The following is a 20,110-nucleotide window of genomic DNA, read 5'->3' as shown; positions in this document are numbered from 1 at the left end:
TAGAAGAATGGTCAGGGATGATTTTCTCCGCTCCTCTGTAAATTTCTTTTTAACAGTCTACAAAGTCACTGTACTTGTCCAGTCCAAACCAACCAGACAGAATTCTGTTTAACAGAGTGACATTCAGTCAGGCTGGGGCGGCCCATACCTATGATTCCAGGACTTGGGAGGTGGAAGCACAAAGATCACAACTTTAAGGTCACTCTTAGCTACATAACAAATTCAAGACCAGCCCGTGCTGCATGAGACGCTGTCTCAAAGTCAATAAATTAGATAAAATGCATACACAGCCACGATCAAGTTTTATTAAATCAAACAATTACACACGGGCTCACAAGGAAGTTGACCACACCGATAGGTTTTCCCCACTGTACCTTTATTGTTTGTTTAGTCCACTGTCCAGAATTACAGTTTTTCCAGAATGGCACAGCCTGATAGGTAGCGCTCACCCCCGGATGTCTCCCACGTTCCTAACCAGCCTCTCTTCGGTCTATTTGTGTCATATTCTGCGTCCTGTGTGTCCAGGGAGTTCTCAGGTTGTTTTCTGTTATGAGGTGTGTGTGTGTGTGTGTGTGTGTGTGTGTGTGTGTGTGTGTGTGTGTGTGTGTGTTGGGTTGACCCTCAGCAAAGCGACAGGCTTTCCAGCCACAGCAAGGAACTAGACAGACTGAGGCTAGAATCTGACTCCACTGGGTGCCAGGTAACCTCAGGGAAGATTCCTGGTCTGAGCTGCCCTTCCTTTTACTAGGACACAGTTGAGAGACTCTCCCTCTCATGGGCTACAAAGAGGGCCTGGCGACTTGTATACAAAGTATCCGTCCTTCTGCTGGGGAACAGGAGACACTTCCGGGCAGAGCCAGGTGCTCATGGGTATTTGATTTATAAAAGACACTGGTATCTTAGTGGAGCCCAGGAAATGACTCCGTCATGGTGCCATTTAAGGAAGGGGGCAAGCAGAGACCCCTCCCCCATTAGCATCAACTGTATGCCAAGGGGCAGGCTGCTGCCATTTCTGCCCTTGGCAGAATGAACACTGACCCTCTGCTCTGCTCAAGGCTGTGCACTGCAGCCAGGTTGGGGCTACGTTAGGGAGCCAGGGAGCAGGGCAAATTTGTATTTATTCAACCATCCCCCCTCAGAGAAAAGTGAGCTTTGTGTGGGTGGAAAACAGCTTTAAAATGTACAGGGTTTCTTAACTGAGATCGTCCAGTCCCCTCCCAATGCCCTTGAAGGGTCACTTGTCACAGCAGTGCCGTTATAGCAGGGACTGTGTGTGCACTCTCACAGTGGGGAGGTCTCACTTCCTCACATCCCACTGACTTCTGAAAAGACCCCCCCTACCCAGGCATCTCACCGAGGAAGGGATGGCGCACTGAGCATTTGAGCTCTCCCCGTTCCCATCTCTCACGGTCACAAAATAAATAAATAAATAAATAAAAATCTGATAATCGAATGGTTACAGGAGCAAATGAGCAATACTGCACTTGTGCTGGTGACTGCTCCGTCCCAAGGGTGACCCGCAGGCAGGGCCGGTCCTCTTCCTCCGTGGTAGTCCTTTAAAACGTGGAAAGCTGATCCGTCACTCAGCCCTTGTTCATGCATAATTCTCAGTAAAGACAGGGTGCATCTAAGGTCTGCATGCCCACAATCGTTTTATATCTCTGACAGAACAACAAAAAGCCACTTGACAATCTCGAAGCACACACCAGCCAAGACCACGGCTGGCATTATGGGAAAATGTCCTCTAGACAAGAGATGAGGAGAGGGGCGAGCAGATGCGGGTGGGTAGGAGGGAAGGGTAGGAGAATTAGAGATGGAAGGGAGAGGCAGTGGGGAGAGAGACGAGAGAATGGGGTGCGGGGGCACAGAGAGGGTGAGAAGAGCCCGAGGGGCAAGGCTTGAGATGAGCTGAGACAACCGGATGACTACAGACAAAGATGTCCTACAGCTGACGGAGCAAAAGCGTTTAAAACCAAGAAGAGCTATGGATCCAGAAGCGCCTCTCCAAATATTTGGTTCATGCTAAAAAATAGAGCACATTTATTAAAAATATAGATTTATAAACCTCGATATGAACAGATACACACATCAAGCCAATGAAAAAGGAAAAATAAGTTCTCTCCCGTATCAAACAGCTGGAAACATTTGATGAACAGAACGCCTGTGGGCGAACCGCACCTAGCGCTTATCCTGCTGGTCCTGGGAGGAGGGCAGCAGAGCTGTGACCGCCCCACGCATCCTCTTTCCAGTGTGGGATGCGGTCAGCCCTCCAAGGTGAAGCATTTCCTCACCCATATGCTCACCGCTGGTGCAGAAGGCTGGCCTTTCCGGCATCCTGCCTGGTCCCCTGCCAGAGACGCTGAGTTCCTCGTGGCCTGAATGAGTTCCGCTGGATCCATTGTGCTTCAGAGTGTGTGCTCCTCAGAGCAGGACGGGTTCATCTGGTGACCCGTCAGGAAGTTCGAAGGCGCATCGATGGAGCAGTGTGTGGTCTTCGAACCTGCCAGCCCCCAACAGTGTGTGGTCACCGATACGCGGACGCACGGGAGCCTTGTCTCGTGGCCATCCCGAGGCCACCGAGGCTGCGCAGGGCCTTTCATAGAGTGGTATATATGTATACGAAGATGATGACAATCAGGTTCAGGATGGTCCCGATGATGCCCAGCATGGCCAACACGCTCTCTTCCTTGCTCTCTTTCTCTTGGCCTCCCCGGTCTTCGTCATTTCCGCTCGTGATTACCATCTTGGTGGCAAATGTCTTTATCTTCCTCGACAGGTTATCCTGTGTGAAGAGAGACAGAGCGAAAGACAATCATTTTCCAGCATCCTCGACGAGGCCAGGCGGGAGGGTGAATTGACTATAGGCTTCAGGACTAGATCATGGCTGGGAATGACACCCGGAGCCTCTAATACAATCGTGGGAAACATTCCTCTCGGTCACTGAGAGACGGCAGAACACGGGGGCTGGGGAGATCGCTCAGCCGGTCAAGTGCTTGGTCTGCAAGCTCAAGGACCTGAGGTAGATTCCCCCGCACCTACAAAGCATACATGTGTGGAATCCCAGTCTGGGGTTCTATAAGAAAGCAAGCTGAGCAAGCCACGGAGAGCAAGCCAGTAATCAGCACCCCTCCATGGCCTCTGCCTCACTCCTGCTTCCTGCCCTGCTTGAGTTCCAGTCCTGATTTCCTTTGGTGATGAACAGCCATGTGGAGGTGTAAGCCGAATAAACCTTTTCCTCCCCAACTTGCTTCTTGGTCATGATGTTTGTGCAGGAACAGAAACCCTGACTAAGACAGAGAGGTAGACACAGGAGAATCCCTAGGCTTACTGGCCAGTCTAGGCTCGTCTAGCTGCTTAGCTTCAGGAAATTAAGACATATGGTCTCAAAGGAGGTGAAAAGCCTGCCTAAGGATGACAGCCTGAGGTTGGTTGACCTTTGGCCTCAACATATGGGCACACATTTGCATGTGCGTGCACACACACACACACACACACACACACACACACACACACGAAAGAACACAAGGTAAGGATTCCAGGGTGAGATATTAACATAAATGCATGCACCCTGACGTCAACCCTTGGGTCGTCCATTCAGTGTAGCTTGCTCTCCCCTTTCCCAGGAAGGAGGAATGGGTGGCTATCGCAGTCACACTAAAACTAGTAGGTCCAACCCAGCAGATGAGTCCTCCTGTTTTCAGGAAGGCACAGGGGACATCCCAGTTAGTTACACGTGTTCCGAAGGTAGGGACAGGAGTAGGCAGGCCTGAGGGAAGGCGATTCTGTACCCAGAGAGGCTGTAAGCAATCTTTGTGAGGTGTGAAGGAGGTGGCCCCTCAAGAGACTCTCATGGTCGCTGGCAGGGATACGCGTTGGCACAATTGTTCTGGAACACCGTTTGGCACTAGTTAGGAAAGCCAAGAGACACAGTCTACAGCTGGGCACCCGCTCTCCCAGCTGGGCACCTGGGGGTGTGAGCTCTGTTTTGTGTACCTGGAGACTGAGGCCACTTCACTTCTCCAGCTGCAGAAGCAGCTGTCACAGCGAAGGGCCAAAGGCTGCCCAGGTGTGTGTCAGTGCCCGTGTGGTAACGCAGCCACATGACTGGAATATTCCAGTAAGATGGCAGACTGCAGCAGCTGTCCCTGACAGCATGGAGCAAGCCCAGACACTGGAGGGAGAAAGCATAGCCTACCTCTGTCTGTGAGGGTTCCAAATAGCACACTGTTGGGCGATGTGTGTTCTGAGTTCTGTTACAAGCAAGGAGTGATGGCCATGAAATTCAGGAGCCTGCCTTCCTCACGCCATGGCAGTAAGGAATACCCTGGGGACGCAGTGGCCTTTGGAGATGCTGAACACTCTCTGCATGGGCTGGGGAGTGGACACTGGGAGTTTGTTATTTTCGCTGTGGACAACAGGTGTATGTTGCTGCCATTCTTTTGTATGCCTTGTGTATTTTTAATCGGCAAGACTAACATTTATACATTAAGGTAGCTAACTCAGTCACCCAGAAGTAGGGTCAGAGGTTGAAGCCTGTACCCCAATTATACTTAAAAAAGCTGACCCATGGGGACTTTAATGGAATGAGATTGGGGGACAGACCAGACTGGGCTTCCTCCACGAGGAAACTGCATCTCGTCAGCAAAAGGCTTTCTGATACTTAGGGGTGGCACGGCTAATGTATGTGCTGGCTGGTGTTTGTCAACTCAACCCAAACATAGACCTATCTGGGAAGAGAAACCTCGACGGAGAAAATACTCCCATCCAGTGGTCCGTAGGTAAATCTAAGGACCGTTTTCTTGACTAATGACTGATGCAGGAGGGGCGGAGTTACCCTGGGCAGCTGACTCTGAGTTGTCTGCTGTGGAGACCAAGCCAGGGTCCTCCCAGAGCCTCTGTTTCAGTCCCTGCCTCCAGGTTCCTGCCTAGCCTTTCCACAATGGTGTACCATCTGCTGAAAGGTGAAATAGACCCGTTACTCCCAAGGTTGCTCTTGGTGTTGTATTTATCACAGCAATGGAAATGGACGTCTAACTAGGACAATACGTGTACATAGACACATGTGTGCTGCTATGGGTACAGAAGTGCACATGTACGCCCACACAGCTCACCACCTCCACACATGCTCACTCTAACATGCTTCCTCACATGTCCTTGTTTCCATGGAGACTCTTGACTAAGGTCAAAGGATGTCCCAGGCAGGATATCCCAGGGGGGATCACCATTGGAAATCCAGCATCAATGGCAAATGCCTTCCCACCTCTTTATTGTGCATGTGATCCCCTGCAAAGCCTGGGCCACACCTCCACAGAGCAGTTCACTATACTGAATATAGTATATTGTCTTGGTGAAGGACAGAGCCCATCAGTGACACCTGGAGAGACAGACACCACCACGTGGGTGTGTGTATAAGTGAATGACGAATTCCAAGGGAATACATTCTATTTTCTTCACAACTGTGGCTTGTGACACTAGCTCTGAGTGGCGGCCTCTGACCTCTAGACCTGTCAGGGAAAGTTTGTTTGGTCTTTTCTTTCTTCCTTCTATTTTCAATGCTGTATAAAGGGACACCTGTGTCTGTGTGTATGTGCGTGTTTGTGTGCATGTGCGTGTGCATGCATGTGTGTGCGCGTGTGTGCATGTGTGTAGCTTGATATACTCTTTAGTGCTCAGATTACAAAAGAGCCTTCTGTGACCCTAGGGCCCACCCTTGGTGACCCATTCAGTCACTGTCCCTTACTCCCTCCTCTTGACAACTCTCAAGCAATTCCTAACGCTGTGGGCAGTGTTGCCCAGTTTGGAATTTTTTACAAATGGAATCACACCACATTTTCCCTTAGGAGTTTTGTAAGACTTATCCATGTGGCCGGGAGTAGCTTTGGCTCACCCAGTCCCACTTAGGAACAGAGGTCTTTCGGTGTACCACACCGGTGGGTGACAGATGGCTCTATTCTACTGCTGACAGGGATTTGAGGGGCGCTGAGCTTGGCACAATTGTGACTAGCATTGCCGTGTGGCCATCCTTTTTGTCCTCGTTGTCTCCTGTGCCCAGCATGCACACTTCAGAGGCGATCTATGTTGAGTAGAGCTGAGGAGGCTCTTGCAGTCAGCGGCCACACGCTCGCCTGCTCCACCCTTCCCGTGCCCTGGGATGTGTTTGCTTCAACACGCGTCTACCTGCTTTCTGTTTCAGAACATTTCAAAGCGCACTGCAGATCTGAAGCCTCTCCCGTTAAGCACTGCCGCATAAACGTTTTAATTAGAGCCTCACGTCCATTTATATTTTGTTCTGATGTAAAACGCACACATAGGTAGTTTCTTTGTAGCTACATATATTTGGCAGAGAAAAACAGGCATGGGGTATGTGTGTGGGGGGGGGGGGTTGGTAGTATTGTTGAACAGATTTTCAACGCGGTGATGTATGTTTGCTCATTGGCAAGTGAGGACGGACTTCCTTCCCCTTGATTTTCGCCACTCTCTGGAGCAGTCATTGCAAACACATTAAGAAAGTTACTCAGAAGCCACTCTTCATTCTGCTCTGGGTGGAGGGGGTCTCTAATCACCAGTTCCTTCTTTACTGGGGTCTCTTGTTTCTTGTCTGTTTTCTTCTACAGGCTGAGAATCCTAGGACAGGAGCGTCTGACCTGCTACTTCACAGCACAGCGCCCAGCCATGCTGAGCAGCCAGGCTGGTCCTGCGAGGGACCTGGCATCTCCCTGTCTTTGCAGGGCAGGAGCTGGACAGCCAGGCTGCTCTCAAGAGATGCGATTAGTGCTACCCTCATAACCAGACTCCCATCATCCCAGTCACTCAAGCACAACAGAGTGCCTGTCATCGAGGCTGCTTCATTTCAAAGCTTAATTTAGCTCCTTCCCTGAGTTAACCCCAGATGGTTCTGACTCAGGAGGAATTGGAGGGCAAAATCAGGTCGGCCCTGTTTATACCTCGAGGGCTCTACAGCTAACCAGAGAGGCCCCTCTGACCTACAGGAGAGCTGCAGCCTCCAAGTCCCCGGTGGTTGCTAACATGTCAGCCCATCTTTGCCCACAGAAGCCACCTCGGGAGGGTGGCTGGATTCCCAGGAGTGTAACGGAGGGCCTCACCAGAGGGAAGTGTGGAGAGCATTGTTTCCTTAGGTAATAACTGGATCCAGGCCAGGAGGTGAACAATATGGATTGGAGAGAACGAGGGGCTGGGAGCTCAGCCTGGAAACAGGGGCAGCGACAGGAATGCAGTCAAGATAAATGCTTGCTGCTTCAGGCTGCTTCTTGCCAGTTGTCTGGTCGTCCTGAAGAGGTAACTGATTACGGCAGATCAAGACTAGGTGAAGTCAGACCAGTCAATTCCAGATGGAAGACGGGTGAGGGGTGGACGCTGCGATCTTTAAGAATCAGGAGAAAGGAGCGTGTTTGCGGCCACGGGGTAGCGACAGCTGCCTTAAGACAGAAACGCTCAGAGAGAGGTGGGGGGGAGACAGAGAGAGAGACAGAGAGACAGACAGAGAGACAGACAATCAGAGAGAGAGAGAGAGACAGAGAGAAGGAGAGAGACAGAGAGAGGGAGAGAGACAGAGAGAGGGAGAGAGACAGAGAGAGAGAGAGAAGAGAGAGAGAGAGAGGGGAGAGAGAGAGAGAGAGAGAGAGAGAGAGAGAGGGAGAGGCAGGCTCAAAGTCCGAGGATGACGATTCATTAATCTCAAGGGGTTATACCCGAGACCCTTGACTATTACACACTACCATAAAAATGACCAGTGGAAGCCTCAACCCAGGATATACAGACATGGTGAATGATAGATAGTGGTCAATGATATCTAATGTACTATATAGTTAACATACATTGCACAGTAGCATCGGACCAGCAAGATAGTGACAGACATACAACAGGAAAGTGGATAAACTCCTACCCAGGAACTTCTCAAAAGCATAGCCACAGAGACACTGAACAGTCATCAGAGGAATTAAAACAGCTCCTGTTCTAGAAGCACCAGACTGGCAAGAAAGAAAACTCCAGCCGAAGCATCAAACCCAGGGCTGCAGGAATACCAGACAGTGGCTTCAGGGCCCGTCAGGGCTGCCACCTTGGAAACCTGTATGGCACCTGGTAAAGCTGAGCACACTGGCCCCTGAGGGGCAGCCATTCACCTCTGGGGACAAACCCTGAGTACACGCGCCAGTGCGCACACCAGGGCGCATGGACAAGATCTTTATCGGCAGTAGATTTCCTCTTAGCAGGACGTTGGACACTGCAGATGGTCTTTGCGATCCCTTACAGTGTGAGTAGAGAGAAGGCCGGTGATGAAGGGCTACCACAGGCACAGTGATGACAGATAGAGCGTCTTACAGATAGAAGGTCACCGTTTCTATGGGAAAGTATAAACCCAATGAATCTGCAAAGGAAAGCAATGGAGTGAACTCGCCAACACCAGGGGGCGGGGCGGGGCGATGGAGGAGGATGCTCTGAGGCTCTGGTACTGTTTCTTAAGCCACCGGCCGGCACACAGGCCTTGTGTGTTGTAACATCATTTCCTAAATGCATTCCTTTTACCTACCCATTGACTAGTAAGAAAAATCAATGACTAGTAAATTGACCAGTTGAACAATGCTAAAGGGAGAAACAAGAAATTAGAAACAACTTGGTGGATGCATTTGCAAGTGGATATTCATGAATGGGCAGATGTAGGCATGGGGGTGTGTACGTGGGTGCGCAGGGACGTACCTGTGTGCATACGGAAGTGGGGGGCTGGAGGTCAACCTTAGGTGTCAATCTTCAGGAGTCATCTACCTCGTTTCTGGTGGCACAGTATGTAACTTAAATCCAGGGCTTGCCCATTCGGCTAGGCTGCCTGGCCAGGGAGCCCCAGGGACTCCTTACCTCTATCTCCTCACCTCTGAGATAATGCACACACTACTATGCTTAGCTTTTTACACGAATACTAGGGACCGAGTCCAGCTCCTCATGGTTACATGGTGAGCACTTGGCCGACGGAGTCAGCTCCCCAAGAGAAACAACATTTAAAACAACAATAAGATTTTAAGGTCTGTCCATATCTAGTGTCATGTTAACTGTCAAAGAAGCCCTTCCTCGCCACCAGAAAGAAGGTCACGATTCTGCGGAGAAAGAACAGTATTCACAGCCCAGCATCCCTAAGGTGCAAAATGGATGGGTCCCTCACTCTGAGCAGACTCAGCAGGCTTGGTCTTCTGCTGGGCTACTCCTGCTAAACACACTGGAGAGTTTTAATTGCTTGCCTAACTGGGATGCCCATCTTGGGAAATAAGCCATGAGTACACAGTGATACAGTGTTGCAGGGATCTGCGCTGTGGACACAGCAGGAGTGCTGGGAGAGTAGAAGGGAGGGAGGGCGGGCTCCGTGTGCTTGCCGGAGTCACAGCAGGGCAGAGGCAACGAGGATACTCACGGCTGCTCACAGCACTGTCCAGCACCCGTGCATTCCTCTCTGTTCCAGCATCTCGGGTTTCCTCTGGAAAATTATCCTCCATGTGGGTGCTGTCAGTCAAGGCACTGAAGGGATGGCCTGCATCTGGCCGGATAAGCTTACCAAACAGATGGGCCTCTTTCTACACTCGACCTTAGGAAGAGATAGAAGGTGGGGCCACCTCAAACTCTCAGACATCCAATACTGATAGCCAATGGAGAGGCGTCCCAGCCACAGTGCCCAGAAGAGAGCCCACTGGCGCTGCCTCTTGGAATCAGACCTCTGCAGAGCTTAGCTCATTGTCTCCTTGTGCCCCAAAGAGCATCCCCCAAATTCCTGCCATGAAAGTACTGTTTTAGCTTAAGCCAGTCAGAACCTGTTGTGATTGGTAACTATCCCAGGTAACCAGAGAACATTTCCGCTTCCAGAATGGGTATTCTGTTTTGAATTCCTCATTTGATACCTAAAATTTCCTAAGATGTGCAAAATCTACTTTTTAAGTAAGTTTACGTCTTTGTGCTAGACTGCCCTCAGCCATATGCAGCTGTACACAGCCCCACAAGCTGTAGACTGAACATGCCTGCTAGAAATCTACGGAGTGTTAACAGGATTCCCCTCATCATTCTGGAATTTACCACCTCTCAACCCAGCTGATTCCACTCCCCTGGCAGCTTATTCAGAAACAGTCTTATTTGTCTGAAAATAAAACCTCCTCACTACATCTTGTCTCCACTGGGGCCATTTCAAAAACTAGCCGCTAAGCCAAGGTAAGTCCTTATCATCCTCAGTAACATTTCTGTTTTGGAAAAATTAACATCCAGAGCCCTGGCTTCGGGGACGGCAGGGATCCTAGCTTGTCTCCATAGCTGAGCAGCTGTGTGATCTGCTCAGGATGCTGGCTCCCTCAGAGCCACGGTTTCCTCATTTTTAACGTGGTGGAAGGTTAGCACGCAGCTTGTAGGGTGAAAGACAAAAGATGCACCTGCCCATCTGAGTGATTGACGGCTGCTGTGCTCAAGGGTAACAATGATGGAGGCTCTTCAGGACACCCTCTTTCCCCAGCTAAGCACCTTCTTGTTCCTTACTCAACCAGAGAACCCACTCATCACAGCCCTTCTCTTAGGGAAGCTCGAACTAAAACATGACATTACGCTAGGGTGGGGTTCCCACTCTACATACTTTCTCCTCTTTCTTCTGACAGACACGTCCAACCTTCTCTCCTACTGGGTGAGCCTCCCATTTCTCTCCAGAGTGAGGAGGATAGTGGAATTTAGATTCACTCTGTTACTGATTCTGCAGGAGAGGCAATGATGGGGGAAGGGGTTGGGCAGTTTCGGTAGTCTATTGTGGTTTGTTCTAGATACTTTTCTGCTGCTGTGAGAAAACTAGGTAACCAAAAGCAACCTGGAGAAGGAAGGGTTTGTTTCATTTCCAGGTCACATCACTGAGAGAAATCAAGGCAGGACCTCAGGCAGGAACTGAAGCTGAAACCATGGAAGATCGTTGCTTTCTTATAAAGCCCTGACTCACTTACGTAGGGCACCACCCATAGTGGACTGTATCCTCCCATATCATCTACAGTCAAGGCAGTCTCTCATGCTTCACAGGCCAATCTGGTCAGGACAACTCCTCAACTGAGGGTCCTCCTTCCCAAAGGACTCTAGGTTTTGCCAAGCTGACAATGTTTGAGCGTAAAATGCTTCACAACTTAGGCTCCTGTATTTGAACACGTGGCGGTAGGGTAGTGGTGCTGTTTGGGAAGGTGATAGAGTGTTTAGGAAGCTTAGCCTTCCTGGAGGAAGCAGATGGAAGTGGACTGGCCTGGGGATTCTGTAGCTTGGTTCCACTTCCTGTTCACTTTCTGCTTCTTTGCTGCTGATACAGTGTAACCTTCTCGCTGCCACTTCCTGCTCACCTTCTACTTCCTTACTGCTGATAGAATGTAACCAACCAGTCGTCAGTTCTCCCTGCCATTGAGAAGGGCTGTACCACCTGGAACTGGAAGCCAACCTCTCCCCTTCCCCGTTCTTTGAGTTGTTTTTGTTGGGCTCCAAGAAACATAACTAATACAGCACCTGCACCGCTCCTGGCAAGTATGCAGGGGCGGAGCTCCTCCTTTGTGAGTCCTCTGCACTCATTTCTCAGAGAAGTGTACCGGGAATCGGAGATCAACCCTGGCAGAGCCAGTCACCTTTTCTGCAGTAGCTGGGGACCCACAGAATGCTGGCGTAGTTGCAAAGAGCAATGGGGGCAAAGACCGGGTGGCAATGAGGAAGTCATGCATAGGAAGGAAGACAGAGGGTATTAAAATTCAGGTCCCTGGGGTTGGGGATTTAGCTCAGTGGTAGAGCGCTTACCTAGGAAGCGCAAGGCCCTGGGTTCGGTCCCCAGCTCCAAAAAAAAAGAACCAAAAAAAAAAAAAATTCAGGTCCCCTTTCCAAATAATAACTTTAATAAGCTTTACTTGACTAGGAAAAAATGCCCGAGGGGAAATTCAGAAATTTTCTGCTGCACAGTTGGTTGTTTTGTTTGTGTCCGGTTCTAAGCAATCGATATGTAAGTGGCTAAACCTATGAAGACCCTGAGTACTTCTGTTCTATCTCAATCTTAGAAGAACAGCAGCTCCCAGGTGCCAAGAGGAAGGCACTCATTGCTGGTGTGTGAGGAGAGGCCTTCATATCTGTCTGTTTCTGCTGGAGAGGCAAGAGGGGGTCAGAGACGGGTTGGAGCTGGATGTCAAAACCGTAAAAGATGAAGGTTCTAAGACTAGGGAGAGAGTTGAGCTGGCAAAGCATTTGTCTTGCAAGCACAGGGCCAGGGCGTTCAACTCAGAATCCACACTAATAAAAACAAAGGTCAGAGACGAGCAGATGGCTTAGTGGGTAAGGGGGCTTGCTGCAAAAGCATGCGGGTCGAGGTTCAGATCCCCTGCTCTGTGTACCTGGAGCACTAGCACGGAACAGAGGGGAAATGGAGTCGGGTGGGGCTGACGGGCTGTGAGTCTAGGAAGATAGAGTGATCTTCATGTCCAGCAAGAGACCCTGTCCCAGAGGAATAAGGGAGCAAGGCAGAGAGCCATGGAGGACATCTGGCATGCTGCCCAGCCTCTGCATGTACACATGGGTGTGTGCATCTGAACAGACATGTGCACACGCACACATTGCATGTACACACACACACACACACACACACACACACACACACACCAAGCACGGTGGTATATACTTATAATCCTAGCATTGGGACATGGAGACAGATAGATCTCTGGGTCTCACTGGCTAGCCAGAATGTTCCAGGCCAAAATAAGACATTATACTAAGAAACAAAGTATATGGCTTCCGAGGTGCTGCCTTCAAGTTTGTGTACACACACACACACACACACACACACACACACACACGCACACACACATGTACACACATGTACACACACATACAAGTGCACACACGCATATGTACACACACATACACACATATAAGCACACACATGTACATACACATACACACACGTATACACTTAACACACATGTAATCTCTCTCTCTCTCTCTCTCTCTCTCTCTCTCTCTCTCTCTCTCTCGATAAGCAGAGCTATTTACCTGGTGTGGGAGTTGGCATCAGTGTCTTTTACCCTAGCTTCTTTTCAAAGCAACGCCCATCGTCCATCGCAGAAATCCACCTCTGCTCCCTGGTGTGTGAAAGGTACCACATGCTCCAGAAGGGGAGGGGAGAAAGCCTTGAGTTCATCCACACCCTTTCCTCCCTGCATCCTCCTTTGCAGCCAGTCACCCAGTTCGATTGTCATTCTGAGCACTTCCTTCTCTAGAACATTTCCATAAGCTGGGACAAGGAAGGTTCCTTCTGGCCCTGTTTACAAGGACGAGCTACTGTCTTTATATTTAACCGTCTGGCTGATGAGTCCAGTGGGTGGTTGCTGGACGGCTGGGGCAGCATTAGCTTTTCCCTCAAGAGAAGACTCTGGTGGTCTCCAAACTCATTCCTTGAACATCCTCTGAGCACAACAATGAGTGGTGGAGTTACGAATCAGACAAGGCCTAGGCTTTCAGGTCTAAAGGCAAGCAGACCACAGAGGACATGTGAGTCCGGGGCATTGAGAAAACCCAGGATGGGGCCAGGGTCTAACTGCAGAATGAGATGAGCTTAGTGAGTCCAGGAGAGATCACTCGGGTGGGAGGCTGACAGGCATCAGGGAAAGGGGAACAGAAACACACATGGTGGCATTGCAAGGCTAGGCTACGAAGAAGTGAGGTAGGAAGGGGCTGGACTGGAAGGTGAAGCAGGGATCATATCCGGAGCCTCGTAAGCTTGGAAAGCAATTCTGGGATTTATTCAGTAGATGCAGTGGGGACACGGATGCTCATGTCACATTTATTTTCTCAGCCACACACACTCGCTATTGACACGCCTTGTATGCACGAGATATTTTGTAATAAATTTTTAAAGCTCAATTAGCTCCCCAAATCAAGCCACAGTAAGCAAACACCGCTGGCTTGCTCGGTGGCTAAAACGGTGCACCTTGCCGCCAGCTCTGCTGGTGCTGCACCCACGGATCTGACTTCCGTCTTCTAGCTCTCAGGACAGGAGCTGAGAACTCTGTGCAAGTGGCCAACTTCCTGTGCTCACATAAGGTCCTCAGAAGGGGTGGGGCAAGAGTTTCTCCAGAGACCTGGGTCTGAGCATCTCGGGTGGCCACAGAAAGGCCTGGTGTTGTAACACAGTTACCTGAAGTGGGTGGAAGCCGGGTCATTCTGCCATTGGAATCCCACCCTGTTCAGCAGCTCCTGAGAGCCACTGAAGACAGGAAACATTTGTAAGACGTTTAGCCTGCTCAACAGAGCGTCACAGTTATGACTATTAATTAGAGCTCTTCCTCTCTAATTGCTACAAAGCCCCGTACTTGGTACTTCTCACAATGTACCCAGTTAGTGCTTTCCAGTTGCATAAGGGGACAACTGTCAAGGCTATTTAGTAAGCAAGGGTGTGGACCAGGCTCTGTATGGACTTCCGTCTGTCTTCCCAGAAAAGGACGTCAGAATTACAAATCAAAACGAGGGACCAGCTACAGCCACTGTGAGAATTTTTTTTAAATTTAGTAACGGTAGCATATATAGCTGTATGCCAAGAATCTTTAAATATTTATTTAGCATCTATTATATGCCAGGACCTGTTCTAGTACGTTAGGATGCACCATGAGAAGTGACAAATATTATTCTTATTTTGGAGACAAGGTCTTCAGTCAAAAGTTAGTACCAGGAAGATCGATGGGACTAAACAAAGAACTCAGAGAAACTGAGGCAGGAGTTGCATGGATGTCTCTCCCAGCACTCCTGCCTGGCCAATGCTTCAAATGCCACATTCTCACCCCAGTGTGTCTGCTCACACACTCTTCTGACTACATTACCGCTGGTCACCCCTGGAGGCGCAGGCTCCACAGCGTGTCTAGGACCCTTTATTCTGGCTGCATATGAGCGTCCTTCATCTGGCCACGGTCATCCTTTTACCCAGTCCTTCTGCACTATACCTGTGTGGGATGGATGACGCATCTCCACGGCCTCCAACCCTAGTTCCACTGTGAAGGCTCCATGGTGCTCCAAAAATAAACAAGCTAATGGGTGGATGACGGATAGTGGATGAATGATGGAAGATCGAGTAATGAATGGATAACTGTGTAGATAAACGATGGGTGAGTTTATGAATGGCTGATGGATGGATGGATGACAGATGGATGATGGATGGATGATGGATGGATGACGGATGGATGATGGATGAATGGATGATGGATGGATGATGGATGGATGACGGATGGATGATGGATGGATGATGGATGGATAGATGCATGGATGACAGATGGATGATGGATGCATGCATGGATGACGGATGGATGGATGCATGGATGACGGATGGATGATGGATGGATGGATGGATGGATGATGGATGGATGATGGATGGATGATTGATGGATGAATGGATGGGATGCATAGCTGTATACATGCATAGATGATGAAGGAATGGATGTGTATATATATGTGGCTGGATGATGGATGGATGGATGGATGGATGGATGGATGGATGTGTATATGCATGGATGTTGGATGGATGGATGTGTATATACATGGATGATGGATGGATGAATGGATGGACGTGTATATGAATGGGTGATGGATGAATGGAGGGAGGGGGGGAGGGAGGGATGGATGGATGGATGGATGGATGGAAAGAAGTACTAAGAGCCTGGAGCGGTCAGTCCAGGTTATAGAAAAGCACAGGAACCAGATGATCTGTGTGGCGAGAACAATCCAGACTCCCAACAGGATGCCGCTAAATAGCACGTGCTATTCCCTGGACCACCTGGCAGGGTCCACCAGGTAGTGTTCATGTTCCAGAATGGGGGAGGGGGACTCAGGGGAGACAACGGGAGTCCTTCGCCTCAAGAAGTTCCTTCTGGCTCAGCACCTTGCGTCTCTCAGCTCTCACCATCTAAAAGTGGTGACACCTGTGTCAATCTGAAAGCATGACACTAGGAGTTCACAGATAAGATTCCACTTCCAGCCCTGCTTGCTCCCGGGGAGAGAGTCTGATCGGTTCCTCCTGGATGAGTCTGCCCACGTGCGTAGGGAGAACAGTGGGAGCTGACAGTGGTCACGAGACCTTGGTGGTCTGGCTTTAGTTTCTTTCTCACCTTGAAGTCTGATGACAAGAAAGGTCGCTTTACTGTGCGATGTGTTAAAAGAAAAACAAAAACCCAAAAAACCTTGAACAGCAGTCTATGGAGAGGAGCGAGCTCCCCATACTCACACTTAAGACTAAATTAATCAACATTTCCCTTACTCAGCGAAAGAACATATTTTTAGGTGTGGAAAAATTAATTATATCAGACTAAACTTCCCTGAGGAGTGCAAGTCACCAGGTAGTCCTGAGCCAAGGGCACAGAAGCTAAGCAGGGCAGAGCTTCCAGGGACTAAGCCACTACCCAAACACTATACATGGACTGACCCTGGACTCTGACCTCATAGGTAGCAATGAATATCCTAGTAAGCATTGGAAGGGGAAGCCCTGGGTCCTGCTAAGACTGAACCCCCAGTGAACTAGATTGTTGGGGGGAGAGCGGCAATGGGGGGAGGATGGGGAGGGGAACACCCATAAAGAAGGGGAGGGGAAGGGATTAGGGGGATGTTTGCCCGGAAACCGGGAAAGGGAATAACACTCGAAATGTATATAAGAAATACTCAAGTTAATAAAAAAAAAAAAAAAAAAAAAAAAAGAAGCTAAGCAGGGGACATGAGACCCAGGCTTGAGGGACTGTAGTCCATGAGCCCTGCTACCCTGCATGCTCGCCACCTCCTCTGGGCTACAGACCCTACTGGGAAGTCAGCAGATTCCACCCCACCAGAGGACAAGCAAGACTCACAGGCAAGGGTGGGGATTTGCATTCATACCTGGCTCCAAGGAGCTGTGCCGTAGGAGCTCACACAAGCCAAGGTGGCAATGGCATCAGCAGGTGGCAGGATCCCATGTGGTCACCTTCATTTTCACACACATCTCATTGATGGTTAAGATACTAAGACCCTTCTGAGGAAAACTGCAGTTTTCACATCTGACCAGAGACACACAGGAGCAGCAAGAGCAGCTTAGCAGCCGTGTGCATGCCTGGTACCCAGGTCTTGGTTGGGGCACGACATTCTCCAACAGAAGGAATTGGCGCTCCTCAGAGAAAAGCCCAACTCTGGAATTGAGGAAGGGCAAATTCAAGGTGGGCTTTGGGCACCTACAGTACCACACAGTAACAAAGAGCTGGAGAAAAGATCCGTGGGAGGGCTGGCAGAAGATGCCAGCACAAACCTGGACAGCCCTCAGTGCCCAAACAAGGGAAAAAGCCTGGCATCCAATGGGAGCTCATAAAGTAAAATCCACACCTGCGAGTCTTTATTGATCACATAAAGGGATAAATGTGTGGGTGGGTCAGTTGTTTCTTCCAGTAGAACCCCAGATGATACGCACAGAAGAAAATAGAGATGAATGATTACCACAGGCAACAGAGCTATGCCATAATCACGGACCAGATCCGCCGAGGGATGCTAAAACTGGTGAGGAACGTTTGACAGAAAGATTCACACGGATTCACATGCTCTTAAGGATCTCTTCCAGGAGAGCAATAGAGAGAGGAAAGATGGCTGCTCTACTGGTCTGGTGAAAGAACCTTAACTAAGTGACCAAGGTCAACACTGCCATGAAGATCCTGACATCTCATACCCTGATGTGAGGGACCAAACTCCAGGGGAATCTGTCCTGAAGAGTTCAACCTTATCCAGGGCTAAGCTGAGAATAAACATTGCTAAGTGCTCTTCTGAAAGGTCAAGGTCCTGGGAGATGAGACACAGTCACAGGTTGGAGGCTATGGAACAATGCTGCCCGCCACTTGCACATACGAAGGTACTGGCGTCATCTGAGAGTGAGCTTGGTAAAACGGCTGAATGTTTTCGCTATGTCTAAAGTCCCCCCAAAAGAAGGAGTTCAAGAGATGGCGATGTCTACTTCCTGTGCAGTCTGTCCATCCCAGTCAGACACCAGACACCAGACAGGAGCCTTCGTTGCTCCAACTCCAGTACCATCTGACTCCAGGACATGGGAGACTCATGGGGAATGACCACTGGGTCCAGTCAACTCAAGCCACAGAGTCAAGAGAGCGAGTAACAATATTTGTTTCCCAGCACCTTGGGGTGGTGGCCAGCTACTTAGCAGTGGACACTGGAAGGCAGCCTCGGGAGGCTCCGTTTATCATCCTAAGGGAAAAGGTGTTTTCTTCAGGCAGAAGTAAGAGATTCTGGTGACATCTGAGAAACAGACAGGTTGGAGTCTTCTGAAGAGACTCAAAGAATAGGAACCCCAGTTTTCTCAACTTCGTAGGGAGAAAAATTCTCTGGGCAGTCCAGCAAGAACTGCGAGTCAAACGGGCTTGCTGAATATGTAACTGTATGCTAAGTCTGTCACTGTGTGTAGGGGAGCTGGGGGAGGTGCTTATTCTAGAATCCTTGTGACCTCATGTCTTCATTGTCACAAACGAGATGGCCGTAGAGCACTTCTGGGTAAGGCGTTTGGTTTTCTCTAACGAGAACTTTCACTATATGCTCCATGCTAGCTAAGCCAGGGGGTAGTTGGGGGACATTATTCTAAGCACTTTATATCTGCTGATGCAAGCAGGGGATACAAGCGTGTGCACGTGTGTGAGGCCAACCTCAGACGTCATTCCTTAGAATACTGGCTGGCCTGTGTGTGAGTCTTGAGCCGTTTGCCTGTTTCCACCTTCCCAATGCTGGGACTGTAAGGACACAGCACCAAGTCCAGACGTCTTCACACCACTTCTGCTGCTCAAAACTCAGATCCCAGCAAGTACTTTTCTCAACTAAGCTGTCTCCCCAGCCCTCCGAGCATTCCCACTTGCAACAATGGGGAAGGGGAAACACCGCCATCACATTTCATAGATGAAGGACGGCTCTGTGCAGGAGGAAGATGGAGGGAGATGGCTCCCGGCAGGTCTCACAGACGGACCCACAGCTGGCAGGGCACCACGCAAGACAGATCCAGACCCACACAGTCTGGACAAGCCCACGATCTAAGCGTGTCACCTAAAGCGCATCTGTGCCCTAGTCTCTTGGCTACAAGATGAGATCATACTCCTTAGCTGAAAACTGCCGCCCACATTAAATGAGGAACATTCCAGAAACTGTGACAGCTTTCTCCCCCTCTTTCCTGACGTGCTTTATGGCTCAAAGTCACAGAACAAATGCTATCTACCTCGGAAAGTAGACATTGTAACACCTTAAATCCCCCCAAGGAAAAGGTAAAGCTTTGAAAAAAAAAATGTACTTGTGGACCCTGTTCAGATGACAAATCAAAGACACCTATCTGGAGCCTGGTACCCAGGCGACTTCACGGAATTCCTGCCAGCTATGGGAGGAATACAGTTATGAGAGACATGAGTACAGGCGTAGAGGGTGTGCAGGGATGTGAAGACCTCAACTCTTGGCAAATTGGACTGCCACCGTCTGGACTCCTTGCCCCTAGGTTCAAGCTGAGAGGTGCCAACAGGAGATGGGCAGGGATGTGGCCAGACAGTGCACTTAGGAAACCGGCTTCCCACACCACCTCACAGAGCAAGCACTTGAGGGTCCTTGCTTCCAAACATCCTGGAGAGATCTGGGGTCTGCACAGAACAGATTTATAATGGAGATTTCTTGATGAGCAAATGGTTGGACTGTGCTAGCTTTGTATAAACAGCCTGCGCTTTATGAATCTCCTCTGGCAGGCTGCTACCAATCTGATTTTACTTACTTGGGAGCATTTACATTTTAATGTGATTTTTTCCGACAGGACCAGACAGCTGGGTGGGTTTTACCAGCTCCTGAGATGCGAAAAATCTCATCTCTGCATACGAGTCTTTGCAGTCATTTTTTGTGGGTGTCCAGGCTGGAAATGGCCCCTTCTGAACTTTCTGGATGACAACTTTCTGAAGAAACAGCTATTGACAGGCAGAGGAAAGCCAGGCGGACGGTTCTGAGCCAACGCTCGTCCAGAACTAATAGGGAGAAGAAGGATTTTTCCCAAGTGCTACCCTCACTAAAAAAATGTACACCACGGCATCCCTGCCTACCCACCTCA

At 49.7% G+C, this 20,110-nt stretch overlaps 1 protein-coding gene across 1 annotated transcript in view; it reads right to left on the bottom strand.

The window, feature by feature from the left end:
• Window positions 1-283: 283 nt before the first annotated feature.
• The window catches only part of LOC120103614 (uncharacterized), a 47,091-nt gene continuing 27,264 nt past the window's right edge, over window positions 284-20,110 (bottom strand). Inside the window, exon 3 of the mRNA XM_063262801.1 lies at window positions 284-2,782. Within this exon, the coding sequence (XP_063118871.1) occupies window positions 2,597-2,782 (186 nt within the window). The 3' untranslated portion in view covers window positions 284-2,596. The remainder of the gene's footprint in view (window positions 2,783-20,110) is intronic.

This window comes from Rattus norvegicus, chromosome 6, assembly GCF_036323735.1.
Source record: "Rattus norvegicus strain BN/NHsdMcwi chromosome 6, GRCr8, whole genome shotgun sequence".
Classification (NCBI taxonomy): domain Eukaryota; kingdom Metazoa; phylum Chordata; class Mammalia; order Rodentia; family Muridae; genus Rattus; species Rattus norvegicus.
Note: the sequence above shows the minus strand (reverse complement) of the source record. Positions and strands in the feature narration are given on the sequence as shown.